At 34.3% G+C, this 15,213-nt stretch overlaps 1 protein-coding gene across 1 annotated transcript in view; it reads right to left on the reverse strand.

Moving 5' to 3' along the window:
* Nucleotides 1-15,213, reverse strand: part of LOC111089935 (amiloride-sensitive sodium channel subunit gamma-like) — a gene marked incomplete at its 5' end in the record, with an annotated part of 28,427 nt that overhangs the window by 5,579 nt on the left and 7,635 nt on the right. Inside the window, 3 exons of the mRNA XM_022403227.1 lie at nucleotides 250-364; nucleotides 2,394-2,477; nucleotides 5,988-6,151. Coding sequence (XP_022258935.1) covers nucleotides 250-364; nucleotides 2,394-2,477; nucleotides 5,988-6,151 — 363 coding nt within the window. The remainder of the gene's footprint in view (nucleotides 1-249; nucleotides 365-2,393; nucleotides 2,478-5,987; nucleotides 6,152-15,213) is intronic.

Here is a 15,213-nt window from a genome sequence, read left to right on the forward strand (position 1 = left end):
ATTATTTACTTACTGTCAGCAGCGTCCTTAATGGAGCAGGGTGGCACTCTATAAAAACTGTTATTTACTTACTGTCAGCAGCGTCCTTAATGGAGCAGGGTGGCACACTATAAAAACTGTTTTTTACTTACTGTCAGCAGCGTCCTTAATGGAGCAGGGTGGCACACTATAAAAACTGTTTTTTACTTACCATCAGCAGCGTCCTTAATGGAGCAGGGTGGCACTCTATAAAAACTGTTATTTACTTACCATCAGCAGCGTCCTTAATGGAGCAGGGTGGCACTCCATCAGGTAAATTAATTGTTGGATCCCCGCATCCACATGTTTCATTACTTAAAAGTTGTGCACATTTCTGGAAACATTGCTGACGAAAGAAAGAGAAAAAGGATTTTAGTTTTGTACAAGCATGCAATTAAATTGCGTTTCAACAGCTTAGAGATAAGTTCTGGCATTAATGCTAATTCAAGGTTTGTTCCCTGCAAAGAGCACAGAAGTCAAAGCAGCTTTGTAGAATTCGAGAAATAAATAAAACATTTGGTTTTACGTAGAAATGAAAAGATTATAATAAAACTTTATTAAAAAGTCTTGCCAACTTTCATAAGGGTTAATTTTAAATTCAAAATAATATGCAAAGCTCATAAGTCAAGTGAGAGGAATAATTAACTTTAGATATATCCATAGTTGTTGTTTTATTGTAACTTAGATTAACTTTTTAAATCATATTTATTGTTATTATACATTTATTATAGAGATTGATTTGCCTTGTCAGTTTAATATATAAATGTATTTAGGACTAACTTAAATCCTCTAACCTGGCCGAACTTCGTCAGATATTATTGGGATTACTGCAGAAAATATCGATAACGGCCAGGATTCCCAAATGATGGAACAATATGAAACAGATTTTAAATGGGTAGCAACTGCTCAAAAGTAGCTCAAGCCAATAGGACCACCTTTCGAAATAGTTCCAGCCAATAGGATCACCTTTCGAAATAGTTCCAGCCAATAGGACCACCTTTCGAAAGACTTCCTGGCAATAGGACCACCTTTCGAAATAGTTCCAGCCAATAGGACCACCTTTCGAAATAGTTCCAGCCAATAGGACCACCTTTCGAAATAGTTCCAGCCAATTGGACCACCTTTCGAAATAGTTCCAGCCAATAGGACCACCTTTCGAAATAGTTCCAGCCAATAGGACCACCTTTCGAAAGACACCCTGGCAATAGGACCACCTTTAGAAAGACTTCCTGGCAATAGGACCACCTTGCGAAAGACTTCCAGCCAATAGGACCACCTTGCGAAAGACTTCCAGCTAATAGGACCACCTTGCGAAAGACTTCCAGCCAATAGGACCACCTTTCGAAAGACACCCTGGCAATAGGACCACCTTGCGAAAGACTTCCAGCCAATAGGACCACCTTTCGAAAGACACCCTGGCAATAGGACCACCTTTTGAAAGACTTCCATCTTCCATTCCACCTGAATTACTTCTGCATATCAGTTCTCCAAAGCTTTCTCTACAGGTGTCACTCTGGAATAAATATTTGCTGCCCATTGAACATTGTTTTGTAATACATTCTAATGTTTAAGAACATGGGTAACGCCTTTGAGAGATTTGGCGGCTGGTCTTATAATAAGCAGGCTTCAGATTCAATAGAGAGTGGTCGACCTAGCTGGTAAGATCTCCAAATGACGTCATCAACAAAATACCACGTTTCGGGGGGAACAGGAGAAGATGGAACATCGATCTCACTAAATGGAATACAAGGAAAAGGAGTAAATAAGTAAGAATGAAATTGCAAAGGGTTTAATTGACTAGTCTGAATTGGGCATTATAAAAAGAAGAACATTGATTAGATTATTGTAACGAGGAGATCAGGTGCTAAGAAGAACATTGATTAGATTATTGTAGCGAGGAGATCAGGTGCTAAGAAGAACATTGATTAGATTACTGTAGCGAGGAGATCAGGTGCTAAGAAGAACCTTAATTAGATTATTGTAGGAAATAAATCAGGTCTTTTCAAATACCCTTTCTTACCACTATCGTTATTCACGAAACAATAAATTGTATGTATATTTATATTTAATATATTTAAAATATTATAGATAATGAGTGTGTATGTGTGTGTGTGTGTGTGTACCAACCATGGGTAATCCGGTTTTTAGTGCTACAACCCTTCAGAATTACCGCAGTGCTACTGGGAACAGTTACAGATAATCAATTAAAATACGTAGATCAAGGTTATATTAAAATATAGTTACTTGTCATTGCCAGTTGAAAGAGACAAAAACTCCTATTATTAAGTAATCACGTGTCTTTATCATGTGACATTTCTTTCCTGTGACGTACTGTTACGGTCCATGAGATATTACGTCAGTAAATCACTACTAACCTGTCTGCTGTAAGAACCTGGTACGTTCTTGTCATCCCTGTAGCATCCTTCACTGTATGGCTCCTGTAAGCGATGATAATCTATCTAATTCAAAACAGAAAAGACAAACTATTAACACAATTGTTATTACAATTGAACCAGCTATTAATATTCTTGTTACAATAAGGCTTTTTGTTAACACTATTGTTACAATAAAACAATTTGCTAACACTATTGTTACAATAAGACTTTTTGCTAACACTATTGTTACAATAAGACTTTTATGCTAACACTGTTGTTACAATAAGACTAATTACTAACACTATTGTTACAATAAGACTTTTTGCTAACACTATTGTTACAATAAGACTATTTGCTAACACTAAGTCTTATTGTAACAATAGTGTTAGCAAATAGTTTTATTGTAACAACAGTGTTAGGAAATAGTTTTATTGTAACAACAGTGTTAGCAAATAGTCTTATTGTAACAATAGTCTTATTGTAACAATAGTGTTAGCAAATAGTCTTATTGTAACAATAGTGTTAGCAAAATTTGCTAACACTATTGTTACAATAAGACTATTTGCTAACACTATTGTGTTATTAAGCCAAAATAAAATTTAGCTTGAATACTTCATACTTGAAAGTGAAAACAGTGCAGGCTGTTGGGAGTTGTACAACATCACTGACAACTTGCAAGTAAAGCAAAAAAAAAGTCCAGTAATTTACAACTGGACATTAACAAGTAGAACAATTTACATTTTAATTGTTATGTCACGTTCAATAGTTAAGTGTCTTTGTTCAGTCTTTTTTTTTGGTTCAATAGGTTAAAGTATTTGAATTGTAAAAATGACTTCCAAAGAAAACTCATCACCACTTTAATGTTTGTTATAATTCATGGTAATCCCCAAAGTTTTTTAAAAAAATTTATCAGCTATACATTCTGAGAGTGATATTTGTATATCACATCAAGGTAATGACCATTATGACTTGAACTGATCAAGCACGTGCTACAGCTTGTACATCTAGAACCACTTGATGCCAACCAATTACAGAGGTTGTGACATACTCCAGAAAATAATATGTATCTTCGTATTGTGTTTGAAATTTTTAAAAAAATCAGTTTTGTGTGAAAAAATAAAAACAATAAAGTTTATTTTATACCAACAAAGTGACCTGTTCAACTAACAACCTACTATTTCTGTTCTGAACATCCACACAAACACACACACACACACACACACATATATATATATACAAACTCCCAATAACGTTGTAACACCATTGTTACAATAAGACTCACTATTGACACCATTGTTACAGTAAGACTACTTACTAACACTATTGTTACAGTAAGACTACTTACTAACACTATCGTTACAGTAAGACTACTTATTAACACTATCGTTACAGTAAGACTACTTATTAACACTATCGTTACAGTAAGACTACTTATTAACACTATCGTTACAGTAAGACTACTTACTAACACTATTCTTACAGAAAGACTACTTATTAACACTATCGTTACAGTAAAACTACTTATTAATACTATCGTTACAGTAAGACTACTTATTAACACTATGCTTACAGAAAAACTACTTATTAACACTATTGTTACAGAAAGACTACTTATTAACACTATTGTTACAGAAAGACTACTTATTAACACTATTGTTACAGTAAGACTACTTATCAACACTATTGTTAAACTAAGACTACTTATCAACACTATTGTTACAGTAAGACTACTTATTAACACTATCGTTACAGTAAGACTACTTATTAACACTATCGTTACAGTAAGACTACTTATTAACACTATCGTTACACTAAGACTTCGTATTAACACTACCGTTACAGTAAGTCTACTTATTAACACTATCGTTACAGTAAGACTACTTATTAACACTATCGTTACAGTAAGACTACTTATTAACACTATCGTTACAGTAAGACTACTTATTAACACTATCGTTACATTAAGACTAATTATCAACACTATCGTTACAGTAAGTCTACTCATTAACACTATCGTTAAAATAACACTTCGTATTAACACTATCGTCACAATAACACTTCGTATTAACACTATTATTACAATAAGAGTATTTAATAACACTATTGTTACAATAAGAATAGCTATTAACACCATTGTTACAATAAGACTACTTATTAACACTATTGTTATTAATAGTTATTAACACCAGTTTTTTAAAAACTCGAAATTTTTACAAAAACAACGATTATTTTATACACAATTCTATAAAAATGAGATTGTTTCCAGTCTTTTTAAATTATCAAAATACAATAAATTATTGTACAAGATAAAAAAAAAGTAGGTAAAAAAAACCCAATGAAACTGGAAAACAATCTTATACACTGTACTTATACTATCGCGTCTTCCTCAGGAGTGTAATGTTTTGCAAAGAAATGACAATTATCAAAACATCAATTTATATATTCAAGAATTTCACGCCATCTATTGACAACATTTATCAAAACATCAATTTACATATTCAAGAATTTCACGCCATCTATTGACAACATTTATCAAAACATCAATTTACATATTCAAGAATTTCACGCCATCTATTGACAACCTTTATCAAAACATCAATTTATATATTCAAGAATTTCACGCCATCTATTGACAACATTTCCATCAGGTCCATCATCGTTATTCAATAATTTAAATTAACTTTTTTTTTAGATTTAATTATCTCAATAGATTCACGTATATTTATACCAATTAAATTTCCAGGTTGTGCTAAAATAACACTTTTTTCCATTGAATTGTGGGATGTCATAATATTGTCATGATAAGAGTATTTACTAACACTATTGTTACAAGAAGACTACCTAGCTTTGCGTTAAATAAAAGTTTTTGTACTAACCGTCCCTGAAGAAGCAGCAATGGTGAATTGTCTGATAAAATGAAAAGTGCTTTACTCTTATTTGGAGAATAAAGGTCGTTTATTTTTTTCTAACGTTATTTTAAATGAAGTAATCTTTGTGTCCAACCCTAGGCTCAATCTGTTGCTTTACTCACTCTATAAGTATGGGCAATAATTAAAAAGAAAAGCTTTTTGAGAAATGTCTGCGCTAAATGTCCCTAATTTTGAAGCGAAATACTAGAGGGAATACAGCTAGTCACCACCATCGACTGCTACTTGGACTACTATAGTCAAATAGTGTGATTGACTATCACATTATAACGACCCCACTGCTGAAAGAGCGTGTAAGAGATTGTAAGTTGATCTCCGTGAGACGAGTGTTAGACCAAAAATATTTCCGGTCAACATTGACGATTTTATCAATTTCGTTAAGCCTGAAAATGAAAATGTTTCGACAAAAGCTTTGGTAAATATATATATATATATTAACTGCTGCATCGAGACGTCAGACGCACAGAGATGCGCCGCCGCGGGCCTAAACACAGTGACTACAATAAATTAAGCTTTACTCTTGCGCCAAATAACTAAGACGGCCGCGAGGTTTTAAATGTTTAGAAACACTGACCTTCTGTACAATGCTATTGGACGTAAGCTAATAGTGCTCATAACGTGAGTTTTCTAGTGGTTATTTATGTGGAATGATTACATCATACAGTACCTGATCAATGCCGATAGAGAGCGATGATTCTGGCTTGATGTCTATACCATCGTTCTCCATATCCGGCATAATGTACGGGGAATGTATTATAAGCTTCAGTTTTAAACCATTCTCAGCCAATTCATTCGTTTCAAAAACTTGAATACCAAACCAGAGATTTATACCTATAATAACATAGTCATACAGTGTTACCTGTAATAACATGGTCATACAGTGTTACCTGTAATAACATAGTCACACAATGTTACCTGTAATAACATGGTCACACAATGTTACCTGTAATAACATGGCCATACGATGTCACCAGTAATAACATAGTAATATAATGTTACCTATAATAACACTTGTGTGACCATGTTATTACAGGTAACATTGTGTGACCATGTTATTACAGGTAACACTGTGTGACTATGTTATTACAGGTAACACTGTGTGACTGTGTTATTATAGGTAACATTGTGTGACCATGTTATTACAGGTAACATTGTGTGACCATGTTATTACAGGTAACATTGTGTGACCATGTTATTACAGGTAACACTGTGTGACTATGTTATTACAGGTAACACTGTGTGACTATGTTATTACAGGTAACACTGTGTGACTATGTTATTACAGGTAACACTGTGTGACTGTGTTATTATAGGTGACATTGTGTGACCATGTTATTACAGGTAACATTGTGTGACCATGTTATTACTGGTAACATTGTATGACTATGTTATTACAGGTAACACTGTGTGACTGTGTTATTATAGGTAACATTATATTACTATGTTATTACTGGTAACATCGTATGACCATGTTATTACAGGTAACACTGTGTGACTATGTTATTACAGGTAACATTGTGTGACTATGTTATTACAGGTAACACTGTGTGACTTGTTACCTGTAATAACATGGTCACACAATGTTACCTGTAATAACACAGTCACACAGTGTTACCTGTAATAACATAGTCACACGATGTTACCTGTAATAACATAGTCACACAGTGTTACCTGTAATAACATAGTCACACAGTGTTACCTGTAATAACATAGTCATACGATGTTACCTGTAATAACATGGTCACACAATGTTACCTGTAATAACATAGTCATACAATGTTACCTATAATAACACAGTCACACAGTGTTACCTGTAATAACATAGTCATACGATGTTACCAGTAATAACATGGTCACACAATGTTACCTGTAATAACATAGTATATAATGTTACCTGTAATGACATAGTCATACGTTGTTACCTGTAATAACATAGTCACACAGTGTTACCTGTAATAACATAGTCACACAATGTTACCTGTAATAACATAGTAATATAATGTTACCTGTAATAACATAGTCATACAATGTTACCTGTAATAACATGGTCACACAATGTTACCTGTAATAACATAGTCATACAGTGTTACCTTTAATAACATGGTCATACAGTGTTACCTGTAATAACATGGTCACACAATCTTACCTGTAATAACATAGTCATACAATGTTACCTGTAATAACATGGTCACACAATGTTACCTGTAATAACATAGTAATATAATGTTACCTGTAGTAACATGGTCACACAATGTTACCTGTAATAACATAGTCACACGGTGTTACCTGTAATAACACAGTCACACAGTGTTACCTGTAATAACATAGTCATACGATGTTACCTGTAATAACATAGTAATATAATGTTACCTGTAATAACATGGTCACACAATGTTACCTGTAATAAAATAGTCACACGGTGTTACCTGTAATAACATGGTCACACAATGTTACCTGTAATAACATAGTAATATAATGTTACCTGTAATAACATAGTCACACAATGTTACCTGTAATAACACAGTCACACAATGTTACCTGTAATAACACAGTCACACAATGTTATTTGTAATAACACAGTCACACAATGTTACCTGCAATAACATAGTCATACAGTGTTACCTGTAATAACATAGTCACACAATGTTACCTGTAATAACACAGTCACACAATGTTACCTGTAATAACACAATCACACAATGTTACCTGTAATAACATAGTCATACAGTGTTACCTTTAATGGTTTACAGTGTTAGTTGTAATGATATTTATGGTTTTTACAGTGTTACCTTTAATGGTTTACAGTGTTAGTTGTAATGATACTTATGGTTTTACAGTGATACCTTTAATGGTTTACAGTGTTAGTTGTAATGATACTTATGGTTTACAGTGTTAGTTGTAATGATACTTATGGTTTACAGTGTTAGTTGTAATGATATTTATGGTTTTTACAGTGTTACCTTTAATGGTTTACAGTGTTAGTTGTAATGATACTTATGGTTTACAGTGTTAGTTGTAATGATATTTATGGTTTTTACAGTGTTAGTTGTAATGATACTTATGGTTTATAGTGTTAGTTGTAATGATACTTATGGTTTACAGTGTTAGTTGTAATGATACTTATGGTTTTACAGTGTACCCTTTAATGATACTTATGGTTTACAGTGATACCTTTAATGATATTTATGGTTTTTACAGTGTTACCTTTAATGATACTTATGGTTTACAGTGATACCTTTCATGATATTTATGATTTTACAGTGTTACCTTTAATGGTTTACAGTGTTAGTTGTAATGATACTTATGGTTTTTACATTGTTTTCTTTAATGACACTTATAATTTTACAGTGTTACCTTTAATGGTTTACAGTGTTAACTGTAATGATACTTATGGTTTATAGTGTTAGTTGTAATGATACTTATGGTTTACAGTGTTAGTTGTAATGATACTTATGGTTTACAGTGTTAGTTGTAATGATACTTATGGTTTTACAGTGTTAGCTGTAATGATACTTATGGTTTACAGTGTTAGTTGTAATGATACTTATGGTTTACAGTGTTAGTTGTAATGATACTTATGGTTTTACAGTGTTAGCTGTAATGATACTTATGGTTTTACAGTGTTAGCTGTAATGATACTTATGATTTACAGTGTTAGTTGTAATGATACTTATGATTTACAGTGTTAGTTGTAATGATACTTATGGTTTCACAGTGAGACCTTTAATGATATTTATGGTTTTTACTGTGTTTTCTTTAATGACACTTATCATTTTACAGTGTTACCTTTAATGGTTTACAGCGCTAATTGTAATGATACTTGTGGTTTATAGTGCTAGCTGTAATGATATTCATGGTTTTTAAAGGTTACCTTTCATGAAACATATGGTTTTACCGTGTTAACTGTAATGATACTTATGGTTTACAGTGATATCTTCAATGATATTTATAATTTTACAGTGTTACCTTTAATGGTTTACAGTGTTAACTGTAATGATACTTGTGATTTTTCGGTCTATTAACTTTCAACAACACGGGCCTGCGAATTTAAACTTCATTAAAGTTGTTTTAGTTTTAATAACCGATTTCCTATAGTTCAGCTACGTGAATTTCGAAAATAATATTCAGTTTTTCTGTTACGTAAGGATTTTTTACAAATCATAAATATGACAGAAGTGTTTGGGTCATTTACACAACCTCTTGTTGCCATAGCGACCAATAAATATAAATAATATTGAAAAGAAAAAAATAATGTCAAAGTGCACGAATAATCAAATAATATCCCGAAATAACATGTCATGCGACCTGTTAACCGTTTATATACTAGCGGTGTGTTTCTTGTGGGTGCTAGAACGATCATTAAGACTCTCACATAGCGATTGGTCTAGAGTAATCCATAGCCAGTGGTTGTTAACATTTTAACCACAACAAAATGTGACCAGATTTCAATGAAAATGATTCACTTGTGTAAAAGTACATATGACGTTTTGTGAAAAATCTGTACGTGATAATAACAATAGATATCCTTTTGGGATTCAGCGTACAGGATTTACTGTAGAACATGTAAACATTTCAAGACAATACAACAATCGTAGGCCTGTGTAATTGATGATCTCCCAAATACCACTTTATTAACTTTTGGTGAATGCAGCTCAAAGGTCAACCACTTTCGCCGTAATGGTAGCAAATTGGTATTTTAAAAAACCTACTATTTCGAGAATGAGGAATTGTTTACGATGAGGGACGGCGTGAAATCCACAAAACAAGGAAACAACGTTTTATATTATCCTGTTTTGGTGTTATAATTAATTTCCTTATTTAATTGTGTGTTTACGTAGGATACCTTTTGAAAACTATTACAACAGTTGGTAGAATCTGTGTTTTTGTCTTACCTTAAAATTGTATAATGTACTACTTGCATTGTGTCTGCGCTAGGATTAAACACAGAATTCTAGCATTGTAGTAAGAGCAGATGAGTAGTTTTTCAGTAACTTACATGTGCTTTATCTTATAGTCACCTTTAATATTCAGTGTTGTGTAGGGCAAATGTTCAGGGCACTGACTCTTGTGTTGTATAAAGGTGCACGTTATCGCTCACTTGATAAACAACAAGCCGAATTCTGTGTGTTGTCTGTTTACTTATATTTCAAATATATTAAATAAATACAAATTCTGGAAAATATGTTCTATTTAAAAATTCTATGTGAGCTAAAACAAACTCTTTTCAGTTTAAACGCCATTTTTTAATTCGTAATAAATTTTTTCTCGTAAATCGTTTACAGTCGACAAATTCAACGACAATAAACAAGAAGGCTTCATTAATTAGATATTGGGGTCTGATGAAAGTCTTAATTAGACACATGGAGAGCTATGATGATAGACTTCACCATGCAGTAATTATGTAACATAACCGGAAAAAATTGTTTGTTTTGTTTAATTCCGTACAAAGCTACTCGAGAGCTATCTGCACTAGTCTTCCCTAATTGGTATAAGTAGCTCAGAGTTTCATGGCTAAAGTAGATAGCCCTCGAGTAGGTTCGCGTGAAATTCGACAGACAAATAAGCAATGTATGCACAAATTAAATAACCAATCACTACTAGGATTACAGTTAACTTTTAAGAGCCTTATCAAAACTCAGTATATTAATCTGTGTTTTTTTTAATGCAGTTCAATAAAAGATAATTATAATTTGTTTAAATCTTTACCAGTGAGGGGTAAAAGAAAGAAATGTTTATAAATACTGCGAAGTTTATCCGTAATATACGTCACAAGCAAAAAGTACCCGTCCCCAGTGATAGGAAAAGTTTAAGTTAATCTATCAATTTAAATCTTTTCATGGGCTTTAAAAAAGGTTAACTGTGTTGCATTCTTGGTTTCACTTAAAGCCCCTTTAATCCGGTAAACGATTTCTTCTGTATTTGTTTATTTTCCTATTCGAACCTGAATGCATAAAAGAAAATCAAATGTATTTAAAAGCCTGTATTCATTTCATTTTGAACTTGATAGTAAGAATCTGCTTTGAAGCCGTATATTTAAAGTATGTTAAGCCTTACGTTTCGTTTTTGGAGAGGACGTTTCGTACTGCATGCTGAGCGACTCAATTTAAAGTAATTTTTACTGAACACTCATCAGAAAAATATAAATCACAGATAATACTCAGCCATTACTTGGTGAAGAAATTTGAATATATACATATACACGCTGCTACATACTTAGATAACAAAAAAAATAGCTTGTCTGTTTGAAGTTAAGCACTACATACACACGCTGCTACATACTTAGATAAAAAAAAATAGCTTGTCTGTTTGAAGTTAAGCACAAAGCTACACAATGGACTATTAACGCTGTGCCCACCGCAGGTATCGAGACCCGGTTTTTAACGTTATAAGCATTTAGACTTATCGCTGAGTCACTAAGGGGGGTTCATAGGGGAGGGAAGCCACTAGAACGTAAAATTCATACATTTATTAAGACGTCATCTCCTCGGTCGTGACAACTCTCACGTACGATAATTCGATTGCTGATGGAATTTCACAGTCTGAATGTTTTCAAACAAAAACCCTTTCCACAGATCCGAGGTATACGTGACATATGTACTGTAGGAAACGTTCAGAGAACAATGGTTATTTTACCAAAAGAAAATGTGTGTAATGTCAGGTTAAGAAGGAAAATACTGGTTATAGTGACGAAATATATATCATTAAAAATGTAAATAACTCAACTAAATCACAGGAAATTAACATATATGCACAAAGAATACTATCTTATGGGGGGGGGGCGTAAATTTTGAAATCAGAAACGAAAGAGCGCAATAATACAGTCGATAATAAAAGTAAAGCGCGCATGGCCTGGTGATTAGGCGGGATATAATCCCTTCGCTTAACGAGTTCGCCCTTTAAGCCTTCGGGCGTTATAACGTAACGGTCAATCCCACTCTTCGTTGATACAGTGAAGAGTGTTGTTGACTAGCTGCCTTCCCTCTAGTTTATCACTTCAAAATTAGGGTTAAAGACATCCGTATCACTGGCGTAGGATACCTTACCTGGTTAGCTTCGAAGATCTTGTCTCTGGTTACCAACATCTTCAAAGGTACCATCAGTGACGTCGTTGAACATTCACTTCGTGACACGTTTGTTAAGGCGCTCCAGAAAACCCTCGTATGAGGAATCAGACCTCGACTCAAACCCTTGTTGTAAGAGAAACCAAGATAACTTTACGTGTCTTATCCTTCTGTTTATTTTCAGCTACAGAATCTTTAACGCCCTGTATTCCACCACCACCAGCCGTCTACGAGCACCTTTCTAACCTTCTAGAAAACGTCACGAGAAATCTTCCTCAAGTTATGTACGTGATGACAGTGAAGAGTCCGTTTTTTGAACTTTATGATGGGCAAGTGACAGGGTTGTCAACTTTAAAACTGTTCACTTCCCCGTCCTATTATTGCAGTGGGTCTGATTACGTTGGATTCCATCTGTATTTTGTAACCAACGACTTAAAATGTTTGTACTCGTGGAAAAAGACATTGTTGAAAACCTTCTCGGGAGTCGTTTTTATCAAGACGGAAAACTTGCGGATTCACGTCCAAATCCGTCAGAAACGATCTGCGTATAGCCGACCCGAAGTAGTGAAGCTTCAGGTTATCAACCTAGATGAATAGTGGAATACAGGGCGTTAAAGATTCTGTAGCTGAAAATAAACAGAAGGATAAGACACGTAATAGTGGAATACAGGGCGTTAAAGATTCTGTAGCTCAAAATAAAAAGAAGGATAAGACACGTAGTAGTGGAATACAGGGCGTTAAAGATTATGTAGATGAAAACAAACAGAATGATAAGACACGTAGTTGTGGAATACAGGGCGTTAAAGATTCTGTAGATGAAAACAAACAGAATGATAAGACATGTAGTAGTGGAATACAGAGCGTTAAAGATCTGTGGCTGAAACAAACAGAAGTATAAGACATTAGTAGCGGAATACAGGAGCGTTAATAACATCTGTTGCTGAAAACAAAGAGAAGATTGAAGCTAAATATAATGGAGTACTGGCGTAAACAATTTCTAGTCGAAAACCATGAGCATGATAAAACTTATAGTTAGTGTACAAAGCGTTAAAGAACTTGTAGCTGAAAACAATGAGCACGATAAAACTTATAGTTAGTGTACTGAGCGTTAAAGAACTTGTAGCTGAAAATAATGAGCATGATAAAACTTATAGTTAGTGTACAGGGCGTTAAAGAACTTGAAAACAATGAGCATGATAAAACTTATAGTTAGTGTACAGGGCATTAAAGAACTTGTAGCCGAAAACCGTTAAAGAACTTGAAAACAATGAGCATGATAAAACTGATATGTAAGTTCGTCATGTCGGGATGTGACTGATATGTAAGTTCGTCGTGTCGGGATGTGACTGATATGTAAGTTCGTCATGTCGGGATGTGACTGATGGGTCCAATCATAACCCATAGTTTTCTATGTTACCATGAATGCAAGCGACTGTCCTTTACACATGCTGTATTAATGACGCTTTCTTGCTAGTTCGGTAACAGAGTCACATTTCCAAGTTCCTTTCTTCCCTAAATTCTCAATATCAAGTTCAGATGTGAACTTCATATTCGCATCTCTGGTCTTTGTACTCAGAACTTCCCGCCTTTTATTTTTTCTTTATTTTGAGACAGAGTGTAATGCCTCTGAAGCCTCGTGGTAATGTACTAACCAGCAGATGATACCACTGCGTTATAATGAGTCAGAACTGTATATTAAAAGACGATGCACTTAAATTAAATATACATGCTAACTTCTTTTCCCTCTTAGCCCTACATCTCGGGTAAGTGTCAGGTAAGCCCTACATCTCGGGTACGGGTCAGGTAGGCCCTACATCTTGGATACGGGTCAGATAGGTAATTCATGAAAGCACGGTTGTTGCTTTTTTCCAGAAACTCCGGTTTTTACATGCATCAAAAACAACCAGGGCATGGGATAACATTATTATAGCCCCATAAAAGGGCTGTTACTCTTCTGAATCCAAAATACTCAAATGTAATGTTATTACCATTTTAACTTTACAAGACATTCACTATATATGTTACACTAAACTATGACACTTTAACACTATATAAGTTACACTACACTATGACATTCACTATATATATGTTACACTACAATATGACATTCACTATATATATGTTACACTACACTATGACATTCACTATATATGCTACACTATGACATTCACTATATATGCTACACTATGACATTCAGTATATATATGTTACACTACACTATGACATTCACTATACATATGCTACACTACACTATGACATTTTTAACACTATATATGCTACACTACACTATGACATTTTAACACTATATATGCTACTCTACACTTCTGGTCAAATAGGAACTCGTGTGCTTGGTTCTGCTTCAACCTTCTTATCTTGACTACTCGCTTCTGACTGACGTCATCACCGAGGGTACCAGCAAATACACGTGATTCTGCTCCGACAATTGAACGACGGCTTCTTCATGGCTTTCTCTTTCGGCTCCAGTCGGTATCTGTCACGTCTCTTAACTTCTAGAACAACGTGTCTCCAGTCGGTACCTGTCACGTCTCTACACTTCTAGAACAACGTGTCTCCAGTCGGTATCTGTCACGTCTCTACACTTCTAGAACAACGTGTCTCCAGTCGGTATCTGTCACGTCTCTACACTTCTAGAACAACGTGTCCCCAGTCGGTATCTGTCACGTCTCTACACTCCTAGAACAACGTGTCTCCAGTCGGTACCTGTCACATCTCTACACTTCTAGAACAACGTGTCTCCAGTCGGTACCTGTCACGTCTCTACACTTCTAGAACAACGTGTCTCCAGTCGGTACCTGTCACGTCTCTACACTT

Source organism: Limulus polyphemus, unplaced genomic scaffold, assembly GCF_000517525.1.
Source record: "Limulus polyphemus unplaced genomic scaffold, Limulus_polyphemus-2.1.2 Scaffold7932, whole genome shotgun sequence".
NCBI lineage: Eukaryota > Metazoa > Arthropoda > Merostomata > Xiphosura > Limulidae > Limulus > Limulus polyphemus.